Source organism: Botrytis sinoallii (genome assembly GCF_014898435.1).
Source record: "Botrytis sinoallii strain Bc 23 chromosome Unknown BSIN_005, whole genome shotgun sequence".
NCBI lineage: Eukaryota > Fungi > Ascomycota > Leotiomycetes > Helotiales > Sclerotiniaceae > Botrytis > Botrytis sinoallii.
Genome location: NW_024066032.1, coordinates 2,612,980 through 2,629,621, shown reverse-complemented (window position 1 = coordinate 2,629,621; position 16,642 = coordinate 2,612,980). Strand labels below are relative to the sequence as shown.

At 42.6% G+C, this 16,642-nt stretch overlaps 2 protein-coding genes across 2 annotated transcripts; both read left to right on the top strand.

The window, feature by feature from the left end:
- Positions 1-1,206: 1,206 nt before the first annotated feature.
- Positions 1,207-1,623, top strand: EAF02_003830 (uncharacterized protein; the record flags this gene model as incomplete). Its single annotated transcript, XM_038899878.1, has 1 exon — positions 1,207-1,623. The coding sequence occupies one exon, from the start codon at positions 1,207-1,209 to the stop codon at positions 1,621-1,623; it is 417 nt and encodes a 138-aa protein (XP_038760805.1).
- A 13,143-nt stretch (positions 1,624-14,766) lies between these two features.
- EAF02_003829 (uncharacterized protein) lies at positions 14,767-16,074 on the top strand (the record flags this gene model as incomplete). Its single annotated transcript, XM_038899877.1, has 1 exon — positions 14,767-16,074. The coding sequence occupies one exon, from the start codon at positions 14,767-14,769 to the stop codon at positions 16,072-16,074; it is 1,308 nt and encodes a 435-aa protein (XP_038760804.1).
- Positions 16,075-16,642: the final 568 nt, after the last annotated feature.

Here is a 16,642-nt window from a genome sequence, read left to right as displayed (position 1 = left end):
CTCTTCCTTGAAAAAATGATGTCATTCTAAACTCTATACGTTGGATCACTATCCTAGAAATCGTATGTTGCAATCGGATACAACTTTCAAAGCATTTCTTGTATTGTAGTCTTGTTCCTAGATATTTCGATTGGTGGACTTTTAATATCTGTGAACTCAACGACTTCGGGTGAGCGCATCAATCCATGTGAATATCAATTTGTAACCTTGATTTATGGTCGAGATGTAGCCACTCATATATCAAACAGATCCTGAGAATGAGAAACGTAAATTCAAACATTAAGTTCTCTTATATTTATCACACCATTTGCACAATACAAATTAGGCGATAGCCCACTCGAATTCTTGCGTCCTTCCAAGATAGGAAATCTTGACACCTCAACAACAAATATCGTGCTAGTGCAGACAATTTTATAAGCGTAGCAAATCAATCCTAACAACGACAAACACAAATGACAACTTAAAGATTGTCGCCAACATGCTCCTCTATCCCCCCCCAATGATCATTGGTACCATTTAAATGCCAAGATACTTCATTCACAACTCATTACCTTTCTCGGCACAGCTTGATAACACTACCAGTGATATTCTGCAGCCCGGATGATCATCGACCCAACGCACGAAGAGATTTTCCTTGCAAAAGGCAACCGCACATCACTGACTCACCGTGAGGACCATCAAGCCCTGTCTAGCTGATGATCATGCCCCGCAATACGGTAAAAGTTTCCGGGGTACCCCATAACCAGTATGTAATATTTCGAAATCCGACAACTCTACCACGCAATCCACTTGCGAATCGACATCATCCACTGGATTATCATGATACCATGGTCGCATGACCAAATGAACAACACACTCAAGCTGAGAAAAAAAATCCTTCACAACTCCTTGTATCATAACATTATGAATAATTCTTGGACTGTCGAAAATTCACGACAACCAACCATACAGGCAGGCACTCGAAGCGCTCTTGCCTCAAATATTCCAGGACGCGATTTACAGTGATTTTCCGACTTCGGTTGGATCACTCACGCGACGCCTTCAATCTTTGCCAACTGGGAAAAAGGAAAGAAAGCTGAAAGAGCTGAAAAATACCAATAGTTTGTTGGATGCAGTATGTAAACTTACTGAAAGATAATCCTTTCTACTCTCGTGATAGACGATCTTATTCACAGGAAGAGAAGATCCGAGCACATGGCCATCAACATGTCAAAGTTATTTCTCCCACCGCGTGAAACTGGCGGTAAGACTTCGGGATCGTGGAAGTTCGTCCCCAATTCATTCGTACTCGCACTCGCATTTCCGTTTGGGTCGCCAACCAACATCTACATTCCATCCTCTCCACCTCCTCCTCTCCTCGCTTCTCACCACTCATCCTCTCCTCTCCACAATCCCTCTCAAAACCACTCAAGGCCGAGTGACCGCGCAAATCCACAGCCTCCTCTCCTCCACGATTCCCCAGGCGCTGCCGGTGTAGCTTCGGGTATTTCATGGCATAACCTGAATCCCCATCCACCCATCCACCCATACGTAGATACCTTGGTTTCGCGGCTCGTTCCAACAGCCGACCAAATATCGAACAGGAACATCCGACCACCCAAATCACTGCCACTCTCAGCATAACTCCAAGCATTTCAAGCATAAATCAAGTGCCGAGTGAGTTGGAACAGCGGGGTGTGTTTCGGTGGCCCTGACATTAGTGTTGTTTTACGAGGTTTTATAATGTTTTAATTTTCTTTTTTCTTTCTTTCTTGGTAAAATTATATAGTAATACGTGTTGAATCTTCGAGAAGATGGAAAGGGAAGGTTACTTCGAAGGCTGGACGAATAAGACGGGTGAGCGGTTACGGTGTGTTGTTGTTACGGGATGGAAATGGAAATAGTATGTCCGGGTGAGAGAGTGGGAAATGCGTGATTTGACGTGATGAATGATAAAGGCCTATGTGGCGTATTTTCCCCTCGTCTAGCAGCTTGATTTTTCAGCTTCCTCCGCGCTTTCTGTTGACCTAACCGGCCTCTGTTTTTTTCTTTCTCAAAGCCCGTCCGTCCCCTGGAGAGTTTGGTTATAGAATCTTGAAATTATCACCACGCCCCTTCCTAAGTGGATGTCCTCCTCCGCTAAATACAAGATTGTGTAGGACTTGGGGCTTCGCAAGCCTTACTTAAGTCCTAAAAGGACCTTTTTACCCTAAAAGGTGGAGAGTTGACAATAGTAACGGATAGGTCAAGCGGAATTTCGGTCAGATTGTGGGGTTTGGCAACACTAGCCTCTAGGTAATAATTGTTGGAATTTTCGAAAATCTTGGAGGGGTACTCCGTATTGGCATGAAATTGGAATATAGTTGGTTCCCACTTGATGTGTGTTGGTGTTTTGTGCTTGGTTGAAGACTTACGAATTCTGTCTGTTGGTAAGCAGTATTATATCTGGGACTGTGACTAGTTGGGGATGGATCGATCATACGAGAGGAAGGAGATTGCAATGGCTAATTTGATATGGACAGAATGGGGGATGGAGGGGTAGGAGCGTGGAGGGAAGAGATAAGGGAAAAGTATTTGCATTACTATAATCTTCCGTAGATGGACTTGGGAAACGGTAAGTGCCATCGTATTTGAAAAGCCATATGTAGATACCAGGCTTAGAACCATATTCAATGTTCATAATTTCTCAGGAGATAGACCTAGACTAGCATTTAGCTCTGCGGGACACGACCTAGCCAAAGTCTCAAGCCCATATTCATGTAGTTGGAAATGCCGCGCCGTGATAGCTTAATGAATGGAACATAAAATAGAACTTCGAGAACGTAAAAGAAGTGCCCAGATCTTGCCACCTCCAATGTCTAGAGCACGTTTCTTGACATTAAATTGGCGTTGATAAGAACAAAAGTTAAAAAAAGAGAGCGAGCGTATATGCAAGATTCCGGGGAAAGTGATGTAATATTGACTAACTGGGATACTGAAACCTACAAACATAAAATAGAGTTTTCGAGATATGAAAGATGGCATGTAACATTGCCGATTACCAGAAATTGTACGTCTGGCAGTGATATCGAGGAGTCGTCACTCTTTTTAATCTGGAGGAGGAAGAAAAACTTTTCCGAATCCCCTAGCTTTACCCGATACTTTGGTATCTCCAAGCTGACACTTAGAGTTGGCATTTCATGGAGATTTGCATCGTTGGTCTATGAAAGAAAGCAGTAGTGCCTCTTGGGTCTGGGGTCCCCAATCAACTCAATATAAAAGAGTATCATTGGCAAAATGGGGTATAATAATCAGTTTCCTTACCTCCTACCCAAAACGGATAGTGGACTGAAAATTTGCACAAGAACAATAAAATATAATCCATCGACTCTTTCACATGTCTGATCCAACATTCCCACAACCAATATCCCAGATGTATGTGAATGCAGCGCAGCAACATGCATCGATGTTAAGGCCTAGCACACCACTAACAAAAAGCTTATCGCCCGCCCTGAAAAGGTATGGGGAATTTAATTTGCGGTTTTCGGACCAAATGGACACACTCATCCTCACGATAGCATCATTCTCCTCGCCGCTCGGAGCTGAAAGCGGTATCTAGCCCTTCATTCGGTTTTGCACGTCTGCGAATGGGGCGCATAATTCTACTGATTTGCGAACTGGCTTCTTCTCATCAGCGTTAAGAGTATCCGCCGCGGACATGAACCCATTCACACAGTAGCGACGGAGAAATTATCAGCATACCAACTCATTCGTCTCATCTAATTTCACAACGTCTACGGACGTAATAATCACCGTGTCTCTTTTCCCCATGAAAGTCAATAAACGTGCCCCACGATGAAAAAAAAGGCCGAAATGGATACTTGTGAGGGATACCTCGGGATCGAAACAGCCAACGAAAGATACGACAGACGAGTAATGTTTGGCGCAGAAGTGCTCAAAGTGCTCAAAGTGTACGAGGATAAAAGGACCGGGAGATTTCGGAATCCACTCAGTTAATGTGAAAGTATGGAGATATTTGAGGATCAAGATCCACAATAAAGCCGTCCATCAAATACATGGATGGTATCGCATCGTATGCTATGCTATGCGCTGGTGGGATGATTTTGGAATATCACGTGTCTTTAGATGTATGTCTTTGGATGAAAATTGAAATTAGATGTGAAAGTGCACGCACGTGTTTGAGGAAGATTGACCAAAGGAAGTTCATAGAATCGGAATTAGTTGCGGCAATTGAGAAAGTTGGTTGAGCATCGGAATTAGTGGAAATGTGCGTGAACCGAAACCCCTAGACGATAATTAATTTTAGATGAGGCTGGATGTCTAGACTACATATCTATTGATCCAATAGATTGAACTATTTGAAGTATTGACTGTATTCTGTGGTGCAATCGATATATTTGAGCACAACTTTCATGCATTGATCTGCCAGGCTTTCTTTGCATCTAGATCTGGTCATGGTCCCATAGTCATAACCATGTCATCATCTTGAAAGCATCTACCGTAAATCCTGATTTCCCATCCCAATATGGACCTGAATCTTGTCTTGATGATCAATAACCCATCTGACATTCGGAACATGGCCTCCGTATCACCACGCACGGTGATATCTCAAACTGCGTTCCTACTTCCATCTCTCCTGTGATCTATCCCCTTCCATCTTCACCTTGATGGCCCAAAATACGGCACAAGGCCTGATTAGGGGTCGTGCCTGAGTACGAATTACCCTTTTGGAATTATCCGACAATGCGGGTGTTCGTTCTTCCCTCCACAAATTAGTCCTGGGGTATGATCGGCCCCGCATTCATCAAAGTTGTGCTTCTTTCTTTTTCCGGCTAGGATTCCTTCAAAGCGCTATTTGAGACCAATATCGTGCAATTTGTGTATCTCTCATTCACTCGAAATCCAATAAATCTCTGATTAATACAATAATCATTGACTGGGATGGAAATCCCATGGGAGAAGCACCATCCAGTAAGGTTACTTTGCGAATGCCAAATGAATTTAGATTATCCTTCGAGGCTCAATGAGATGGAAGACCGGGCGACCGTTCCATCATTCATCCCCCTTTACACGCTCGAATAGTATCACTCCGCCGCTGTGCATCCGAACAGCCGAATGAACCCCTTTGAAATTAGGGTTTCTGATATTATTTATCGTAAAATTGGTATGAGAGAAACATGACGATTCACAACCCCATGTTCTCCGGCGAAGCAATCACAGTTCCCCGTCGCATTGATCTTCAGTGCATTTGATGCAATATCAAGCGCTCAAATCTACTGGAAACAATATCGAGACACCCAATGGACTCTTATTATTCGTGGAGGGGATTTGTGTTTCAAAAGTATGAATATGGAGAACAATCTAACGGTATCTCTTCCTTCAGGGTTATATGTCGATGATGAGTTGTCCGAAGCCTATCTTTCCATAGTAGCCATTTATAAAAGGGAAAAGATAAGTAAAGTTCAGTCACTGGACGGGAACGGAAGTAAAAAGACGCGTTTACTGACCCCACAACAAGGATCCTCATTACCTCAGCTCCCATCCTCCGTACAACCCCCACGCATAAAACCAATCTTGTGTTTTCGTGAAGGCGTGAGGGCGTCACCAACTACTGAAGGCCCCCTGGTGTGAGACAATCGTATCAGCATCAGCTGTAACATTGTTAGAAACCCCCATACTGGATCAAGAATGATAGGTTTATAGAGCGCTGTGTGTATTTTGCTTAGGTATCCACAGTCGACTGCGCCTCATTTTGCTATACCATATCGTATATTCTCACTTCCCCGAAAGTAGACGTCGTGTTGAATAACGGTTTCGCTGACCCCGACTCGCCGATTTTATGAAGACCAGACCAGGACTACTGCACAGGTAGCACAAAGGTAACGATGTTAATAATCTGGAGATGCCGGGGTAAAACAAATTCGAATACGAGTCAGATTCCGAATGACCCAAGGCTGGTTCATAACATTTTCGTATGTCTCTTCCCACATTGGTCATGGTCATCAAGCCATCTATCAAAACAAGGAAAAGATAAAGCCATTTCTCAATATCTAATAGATAGCAAGCGTGAAAAAGATAAGAGAGAAAACTTGTTGGAGATAACACCATACCAAATTTCAACATCACCCGCCCTCCAAGTTTCCAACCCCCAACCCCCAACATGTGCTCTCCAAACTGTGCCCCAGGTTTAACTCAGCTTCCGTAACTTCGGCGAAACTGAAAGTCCACCAATCACATTCTGTATACGACAACGGATTAGCCGAACCCGTGATCTTTCTTCTCGAAGCCTTTTCGAAGGTCGAACAGCCGAAAGCACATCTTGGCGACGATGATCCTCACCCGCACAAAGACCAAAATAGAAAACAATCAGACTAGGGGTAAAACTACGGCAGATCACAAGAGTCAAACCGATCTTCCTCTTCATATCACATATCAATAGCCTCATTGTCACGAATCTCCTTTATCATTACATACCAACTTATGCAATCTGTCTTCTCTTGAAGAAAACAACCAGGACTTCTCAATTTGTCAGAAAACCAAAATTCTACTTTAGGTAATTCCTTCGCTAAAAACTTCGGCGGTTGGACATGGAGACCCCACCATTCTGTCCACCATTCAGTCCACCATTCAGTCCACCCTTTACTCCACACAGAGTTAAATCCGCTCGTGCCGGTTCTATCCGCCCAAGCTCCTGGTATCCACCCTTGTTTGAAAGCTCAAATATCTACAGATCTTGCGTTTCCCAGATACCGGTATGAGGCTCGAGAGGGCCAGGGAAAACGTGAAGCTATTCCCACTTACTCGTTCCCAAATGACCTCCCGCACGAAATCTATAGCTTCCGTCCGTCCCTCCCTATCCCTTCAAAGCGCACATTCCCAAGCTTCCTATGTCCGAAGAGACGAAGAAAAAATATGACAAAATAAAGTGGATTCGATCTATTTCCCCGAGATCATGCCTTTAAGCGTGGGGTCTTGGTCCCTTGTCCCTACGTAGCTCGTAGGACGCCGTCATGACATTTCCCATTTTTTGTCTCGGGGCGTTTAGAGTAGATTCTGGAGAAAGCCCACTTTTGCTATCCACTATTCCCGACGTTTCTCTCGCAATGCAAATTTAAATTTGGGTTGGAGATTTGACTTGTTGCTGATTATTGGCCGAAAGGACACCGAAGCAGGGCCTGTTGTGAAAGACTTTTTGGGGAAGGGGGGAGGGAAGAGAAAAATTGGGAAATGGGGAATGATGATGATGATGATGATGAAGGAATGTATGGAGACGGTATATCGAGTTGGGAACTTGGGAATATGTAATCACTTGTGCAGGTACGACGGGTAAGCAGCTAGGTTTGGTATTATGGGGAGGCGGCGTGGAAGTTGACATATTTGCGAAGGCTTGGGAACTTTAGTTTAATCTCTTCTTTCAGATAGAACCTTCCCCTCCTTCTCTTCCTCCTCCTCTCCCCCCTTCTTCCATCAAGACCTTCTTGTCTTACGAGAGTCTTGTCGTCATAATCACTCACAGGAGAAAGTCCGAGACCCTCCCATCTTAAATGTGATAAACACGGGGTAATACCGAGCCCTCTCTCCCTTTCCGAATCAATGACTCGTTACGAGTCAGTCCGCGTAGGGTATTATGAAACATGAATCTCTCTTGCGTGGCTTGACCGCGAAACTGGAGATGAATCGGGGTTCCCGTGTTTCCTTTTTTTTCATCTCCTCTGAAGATTCTTCTCAGAGTTTTCGCAATCTCAACTATACCTACCCTGAAGGGTGTTAGAGGACAGCGGGAAAACCCTACTACCTAGGTAGTCTCTCGTGTCAAATCAATAATGGCAAACTCGGCGGGGCAGCGAGAGAAAAAAAAAGCTGGAGTGGATCGCCACCGGCGTGTATTGCTTATCAGATAGTGGGGAATTTACAGAGCAAATAACTGTATTAGCTTCCGGAGAAATTTCGTGGGTTTTGCTTGAATAATGGAGGAGGGAGTCGGATTGAATACAGTGGATCCAGCGGATGCCAGATTTCGGGAATCGTGGCTGGTGCTTTTTGGCCTTGCTTTGCTTGTACGAGACTCTGTAGATGAAAATAGCTGGTCCAATGTCCTTCCTCCAGAAGCTATTCATGCACGTGTTTAGGGGATTTCGTTGCGGTTCAACAACACTCCACTCCACAACATGACATAACATAACATAGCATAACCAAACACAACATCACAGCCGCAGCACACGAAAGAAAGAAAGAAATAAAGCCAGCCAGCCAAGTCAATAATCAAACATTCCAATAATAAAAACATCATCAAGACCATCATCCTCTCCCAATTTCAATTCCAATTCCAATTCCACAATAAGGGGTATTCCAGTTTTCCACGCAGATGCAGGACCCATCCAAATGCGAAACATATTTTGCCATCATCATCTGAGTTGTCTTGGAACAATTTCCAAAACCCCCCCGTCCCCTCCCTTCTCAATCAATACCCCGTCACCCATCCATTATGTGGCTTGTCTTGTATCTGCTAGACCTGTCATCTTTGGGGGCGAAGGAAATATGCTTCGTGGTCTACGTATGGGGTTTCCTTTCTTTTGGGAGGCTGTGGCGTGAGGAACCAAGGGATGGTCGGTCTACTAGGTAGGTGTATACTCTGTTTTATGTATGTGTATTATGTGTGTGTATGTGTGGGTATGTATGTGTGTATGTATGTATGCGGCCAGCGGTTACGTTACAAAGGAGTCACTCAATACGAAGAGATGAAATTGCATGATTCTCATATATTCTTGGTATGTATGTACGATACGTGAAAGAAATGGAAAGGAACAAGAGAAGCGAGTAAGGAAAGGAGATGGATGCATGTCGAAAAGCAATTTTTAAAATAAAATAATAATTAAAAATGTATGTATGTGTATACCCCAGGTTTCAATTGCAGAAACCCAAAGAAAGTCCAGTCAAGTCAAATAAGTCAATTCGACGATCTTTCAAACCGTCCGGCGTCCGCAGCAAGCACAACGCCTCATTCAAGATCTAGATTCTGTCTCTCCAGTCCAGTCCGGTCCAGTAAGTCTAGTAGACACAATACAGAATACCGAGTCCAGAGTCCAAACCCGCGCCGCAATTTCCGAAGAGAAAACGGAAAGTGCAATTACAATAGCTACAAGCAAATCGAATCCTCCAGGAATCCTTCCTCGTCAAATTGAAGGTCTCCCTCCCCTCCTTTTCTCCCATTCCACAGCCCCCAATCTGTAAATTCTCTGTTCAGAGAACACCGAATTTCTCGCGTGGGAAAGTTAAAGATGGTGAGTGTGCCTTGGGTGAATAATGGGAGAGGGAAGGGGAAGAAGATAGGAAGAACATATCTACCTAGGTAATAACAACGATCATAAGAAGGATGAGAAAACTCTCCCGAGCGAGCGAGCGAGAGTGAAGTACAGGAAAGTATAGGAAAGGAAAGGAAGGAAACTAAAATATAATACGATACGATAAAGTAAATTAAAGTAAAGTAAAATAAATAAAAGAATCTACAGTATCTATCTATCTATCTATTTTCCGAAGTAACGAATCTGAGATGCGAGAGCGAGAGCGATGCATTAGTAATATAATAAGCTTAAGGCTGAGGGGAATGGAATCGCTTGTTTGGATAGCTTTTCAGGCAAGATGCTGGTTGTTGATCTGGGATCTGTAGAGGTATCTCATGTTGTTCATCATATGGAATGTATGCAGAATACGATATGGAGGTAGAGGAACCCTTGTTTTTTCTGGTCTTGTCTTTCTTGTCTTTCTTGTTATGACATAATATGATATAACATACCATACCATCTCTTCATATAATATATCTACATCATCTGTATCTACAGCAAAACTGGCAACTAAAGGGATTGTATATCAGGCGTGGGAATTCAGGTAGGTAGGGACTGGGAATTTATATGGATAGAGTGGTTTTTTATATGATATGATATGATTGATGATTGATAATACAGATGGAGATGATGGATATACAGATGGAGAAAATTATTATATTTGATCACCTACCCACCCCAAACATACGGAGTACATACAATAACTCAAACCCCCCTCCCTCATGATCCAACAATATGTCAAAATATCCAATATTTTCCTGTCCATAATTCTCTGAATAAAAAGATTCCGCGCCTGGTTGAGATGCGGTGAGGTTGGTCTGGATACGCGTTGTGTTATGGTAATGGCGGCGGAGATGGGGTGAGGTGAGGATGATGTTGGTTTCAGCTGAAGAAGGGAGGGATGGGATGGGGTGAATGTATATGTATATGTATGTATGTCCACGGTATGTATGTATGTATCATTCTTATTTGGAAAAGTGTGGCAGTTAGGAGGCTTAGTAATTTTCTATCCATTTATCCATTCATTTATTCCTACTCCCTCCTACACAGTAATCATACCATACCATAGCATTCAATATAAATATCACAAACAAAATATTCCCTTACTAGGTACTTACTTACAAGTTACTACTAGGTATTCTATTCAGCTGACAAACGAACGAAACGAAACGAAACGAAAGTCAGCAGATATCGATATCTGATGTGTTTAACTAAACATATAATAGATAGATAGATAGATAGCTATATAGAAAATCATAATCCAATTCCAGTATGCATACGTATATGTCAAGAAAAAAGAAGAAGAAAACCCCCCGTCTCCTTACCTATATTAACAATACTCTGTACTTGCAAGATTCTTTATGTTCTATATCATATCCTACATCATATCCTATATCATATCCTACATCATATCCTACATCATATCCTACATCATATCCTACATCCTACTTACATCAAGTATATCAAATACATCCAATACATCCATACATACCGATATACCGACATAAATACATACACCTACCGAAACTCTAGCGTTCAGAGAGAGTCAAGTCAATCTTCTAGTTCTCAATCTTCTAGATCTCCAAAAAAAACTTCTAGCTCTGTTTGTGCATCTATACATCTAGTGCGTATATATCTATCTATCTACTGTATCTGTAATGAATTATCAGGTAAGATCCGCAGTAGAGTAGAGTAAAACAGAATAGAGTAAAGCAATATAGAGTAAAATACAACTACCAGCCGGTACATAAGTAGAGAGAGAAAGGTTTCAACTCTCAAGAAATGAAAGGTTTTAGGAAGGAAATAGAGAATTTTATTTTCTTAATATACAATGTATCGTAGAGAAAGAGAGAGAGAGAGAGAGAGAGAGAGAGAGGGAAAAAACAGGACATCAATAACATCTCCTCATCCCATCTCGCATCTCGCATCTCCCATATCCCATCTCACTCTCAATTCAATCATACAATTCAATTCACTATATCATATTATAGACCAACCAATATCAAACCCCCATGTTACATTACATTATCACAACCACAACCATTCACAACTATCCATAACCATTCACAACCATTCACAACCACAACCATAACATAACATAACATAACATAACACAACGAAAATACTCAAGTACCTACGATAGCTCGAGATGCGAAGAGCGAGTAATGGGATCCCTAGATACCTAGATAATAAGATTACCTACCTACAGTACCTCCCTCTCTACCCGGGGAAGACGAATACGCATATCCACACACACGCACGCCATTTTCCAGCTCCGGGAGGAGGGTTTAGATGTGGAGTGAGGGAGGGAGAGAGAGAGAGAGAGTGTGTGTGTGTGTGGCTTGAGTAAGGATAGAGTGAGTGAGGTGAGAAAGAGAAAGAAAAAGAGAAAGAAAAAGAAAAAGAGTGTTTGGAGGGAAGGATTAGGTATGTTGACCTTTTGATTGTTTATTGGGTTATTTATTGTATTATGTTACGTTAGATATTATGTTATATTATGTTATTTGGATATTGGATTTCGGGGATGTTTTTTCTTGCGAAAATCCTTCTTTGGGATGGATTGTTGTACAGTATTGGGTTAGTAAGAGAATGGGAATGTAGAGTTGAGTAGAGTAGAGTAGAGTATTATTTAAGATTTTCACCCGCCTTTTCTCTCTACGGAGACCTAGTTCATCTTTTTCGTAAGTAAGAAGTAGGAAGTATTACGAGATACTGACTGTATTGTATGTATTGTATGTATTGTATGTATTGTATGTATTGTATGTATTGTATGTATTGTATGTATTGTATGTATTGTATGTATTGTATGTATTGTATGTATTGTATGTATTGTATGTATTGTATGTATTGTACGTATTGTATGTATTGTAATGTAATGTAATATTACATACCGTATTACCATTATGCACAGCCAAGAAAGGTACATCACATCACATCACCTTACCGTACATGCAGTACATGCAGTACAGCAGAACAGCATTGCAGAGTCGCAGAAGCACATGAGAGCTTATTACTCCATGGCAGGATTACTGGATGCAGAGAGAAGGGAATGGAAGAATGGATATGAAAGGGAAGGGATGGGATGGGTATATAGTAGGAGGTAGTAGGTACGCAAGAATAGGAGATGGATGGATAGTTGGCTATGTATCTATATATGGGGACTTGTGGAAGAGATGGAATCGAGGGATAAATCGGAAAGAGAGGATAGAGATGGAAATGGAGATGGAGATGGAGAATGGAATGACTAATGATGTTCTCCGTATGAATGAATCATAAATGAATGAAATATTGTGTTTGCTTATAAGGTTGTTCATAATGCTGTTCATAATATTATCACAACGTTCACATCTTCTTTTCCTTTTCTTCAATACACCACTCCCTGGTAGTCCCTGACTATCTTTTACATTTTGTGGGGGTGTGGTTTACTTCTTTTGGCGTTTGTCTGGGGTATAGATAACTGAGTCGTCCTTTCCCTTCGCGGCTTGGAACACACTTGGAATTAATTATTGGGGGGAATGGAAAGACTGCGAGAGGAGGGGAGGGGGAGGAAAGTTAAATGATCCCTAAATGATCCCTAAATGATCCCCAGATATCAGATACGATAGGTACGGCTATACTTTGGCCATTTATTATCGGTCGAGAGTGAAGGAAGGGTGTCAATGACTAAGACGAGGCGGTAGTCATAAATCAGTCATAAGAAAGTCCATGACTCGGTGGGAGGAAGGGAGAGATGATGGATGATAGTGTGAATCAAGTGTGAGATGTTTATTCAATAGAGAGATGTAAATGTAGGTGTAGATGAGGATATAGATATCAATACCAATACCAATAGAATGAATATGGATAGGAATCGATATGTAGATATACATGCATCGAAATGTACACATAGAAAGATATCTACCTACCGAGTACCTACATACCAACCTCTGCCTAGAACCTTCAAATCTCTTACGACTACCTACTGGTGTATGACTCTCTCGTCTCCGTCTTCTCAATAACCACCCGTATTTTCTTGTCTTCTCTTCTCACTTCTGGTCTTGTCTTGTCTCGTCTTCCTCCGATAGCTGGAGCGATAGGTTACCTATGATTGATGAAATGCAAATGGTCACGAAAACGAAAATGAAATAAAAGTGAAAATAAAAATATAAAGGAGCTAAAGTAGTCTTATTCCAAATATGTCTCGACGCTTATCCCCTTTGAGCAATTCTTCTCGTGCAAAGAGATAAGAGCCGATCGAAATCCCACCGGACTTGACACAACACACCCACGCCCCCATACCTTTTTTCCTTTTTCTTACGGTTCTTGCTGAGTTACACTACGCTACCCTCCCCCCCTAAACCCTTTTCGGCCCACCCACACTTATTCTTCCTACTTATTATTCCTGCCCTCCGACGCTAAGTGATTAGTTTCTCTTAATTATTTAATTTTCCCCCCCCCCTCCCAAGAAAAATAGCCCCATTTTCACCAGAATCACATCCAAATCGGCGTTTTATGATACTGATAATGTAATGCATTTTTTTCATTTTCCATTTCGCACTTACTTCTTCGAGACCCTTCATTTGACTTGGACCTGATCTTTTCTCATTCGTATAAGTTGAAAGGCCACCCCCTCTTCGGCATATCTTCTTCTCCGTCTTCTACCCCGTCATTTGGTTTGGACTCTCTCGGATCATAAACCATCACACACCACACCACACCACACCACACCACACCGTCTTCCAAGTCTTCTCATAAGTCTTTCAAGCAAGCAAGCAAGTAAGCAAGCAAGCATCTCAATGCTCAGTTGAAAAGAAGCCACAACAATTACAACGATATCAACCACAACTATATCAACAACCACACCCACAACAACCACCACCGCCTCCACATCGACTCGACTCGACTTTCTCCCAACTTTCTCCCAAATCACATTACTTCTCAACCCCCATTTCAACCCATTACAACCCAACACACTAACTCACCAACTCACCAACTCACCAACTCCAAATTCCATAACCACCATCAGATTCACCGATTGATCTTCAACCATTACCCTTGGAAGATTCCCAACGCGAATCCACACTAAGGATTGATTAAATACACATTGACACTGACTCCTCCAAAAGTCTCAATTCATTTACTCCCGCTTTCCTCTCCGCTTCGGCCTTACTACAACTGAACATAACCCACTTTATTAAGGCTCACCCACCATTCACTTATATATCACTGACGAATTCCCCCTAATTTCCATCTCTCCCCTCAAAAAAAAAAAAGTTTTCGGAAATTTTAATCGAAAGTGATCTTTGGTCTTTGATTATCCCCCTCCCTCTTACAACATTATATCGACTCTTCCAACGTGCTTTAAAGTCTTGCTTGCTCGGTATCAGACTTCATTGAAGGAAATAGGGAAGAAGAAAAAAAAAAAGTCGACGTTCGAGATTACAGTATTCGTTGCGGCGGCGATCACATGCAACGCGCTTCTTCAGCAGTAGATTTTAATAGTCTACTGAATCCTCCTCAGTCTACGCAGGAATTGGAACACCAAGCTGCGAGACAGAAATTGGCCATCATCCAACAGCAACAACAACATCAACGAGAAGCAGAAATGGCTGCCATGAGTATGATGGCGCCAACTATGGTCGGTGGACACCATGGAGATGATCGTCAAGACTTACCTCGACCATACAAATGTCCTCTGTGCGAAAAGGCTTTTCACCGTCTCGAACATCAAACTAGGCACATTCGAACTCATACGGGCGAGAAACCTCACGCTTGCATGTTTCCTGGCTGCACAAAACGATTTTCCCGTTCGGATGAACTCACTCGTCACTCGAGGATACACAACAATCCAAACTCGAGAAGAAGTAACAAGGCACAACAAGCTCCACAGATGGGCGTGGCGATGCATTCAGAGTCCATGGCGACCATGATGCCGCCACCAAATAAGAACATTACTCGATCAGCACCAGCGTCCGCTCTTGGAAGCCCCAATGTTTCACCGCCTCACTCATACTCTTCGTATAGCGGCAACTACCTTTCGAGTCTCAATCCTCATGGCAGAAGTTTAGGTGGAAGCCCAAATAATGGTCAAGCACCGCTCACCGACATCAACATGTTGGCTACTGCGGCGACACAGGTCGAGAGAGAAACTAGTACCACCGCCACTCACTACTCTCAACACTCCCAACCCCGTCATCAACCATATTACAGCCATAGCAGTCACAACAGCAGGAATCATCTTCCCTCGCTGCAAGCTTATGCCATGACAAGAGCGCATTCTCATGAAGAAGATGATCATTATGCTCATCGTCATGCGAAACGTTCCCGCCCAAATTCGCCCATGTCGACTGCACCATCTTCGCCTACATTCTCTCACGATTCTCTTTCCCCAACCCCTGATCACACTCCCCTCGCAACTCCGGCGCACTCGCCTCGTTTGAGACCATTCGGTGGTGGATACGATCTGCCCGGTATCAGAAATCTGTCTCTTCATCACACTCCTGCTCTTGCACCCATGGAACCTCAACATCTTGACGGTCAATATCACTCTACCGCTACTCCTACCCCGCCAACCACGAGTGCTCCAAGAACAGGTCTTACCATCTCTGATATCATGTCTAGAACGGACGGTAGCACGAGAAAACTACCCGTTCCTCAAGCTCCGGTCGCTGTCCAAGATCTTTCGAGTCCGGGTGAAATTGGTTTCAATACAAGTGGGCAGAGTAGTACCACTGGTAGTGTTGCTGGAAATGATCTCGCCGATCGCATGATTTGAAGATGATACTTTGGAATGGCCTCCATTTTTGGGAACATTGCAGTTGTATGACTTTCAATATTCCGTTTAAAAGCAATGGTAATATGAGTATTTCAGACAGTTTAATCTGCACCATTATATGGTTATTACTCTATCGGCGTTTGATTATCACGAAAAGACACGTGGCAAACAACAGACAATCGTCCCGATTAATATCACCTCATCGAGCCCTTTGTCAACCACCACTCGCGACCTCATTAGAGTCAACATCTCGACTCCTCATTTAACCTTTTATATGGTTCATTGATTGTTTTCTTTTGCGGCATGGATGGGGTTTTTGGTTGTATACTTAGAGCGGCATTTTCAAACTATAGACTACTTTTTTTTTTTGTTATCGAATCTATTGATTCTGATTCTCCAAATTATGGAGCATCTCACGGCTGGCACAATTTTTTTATGTTTGTTTTCATTAGCTTTTTATTGTTCACCACGGATTGGAGCGAAGGTTAAGGATGCATTTTTAGCATTCTTTGGGAAGCGTAAACATATCCGGAGGAGGATTTATAGACTTGGGTGACGGTATGGACTG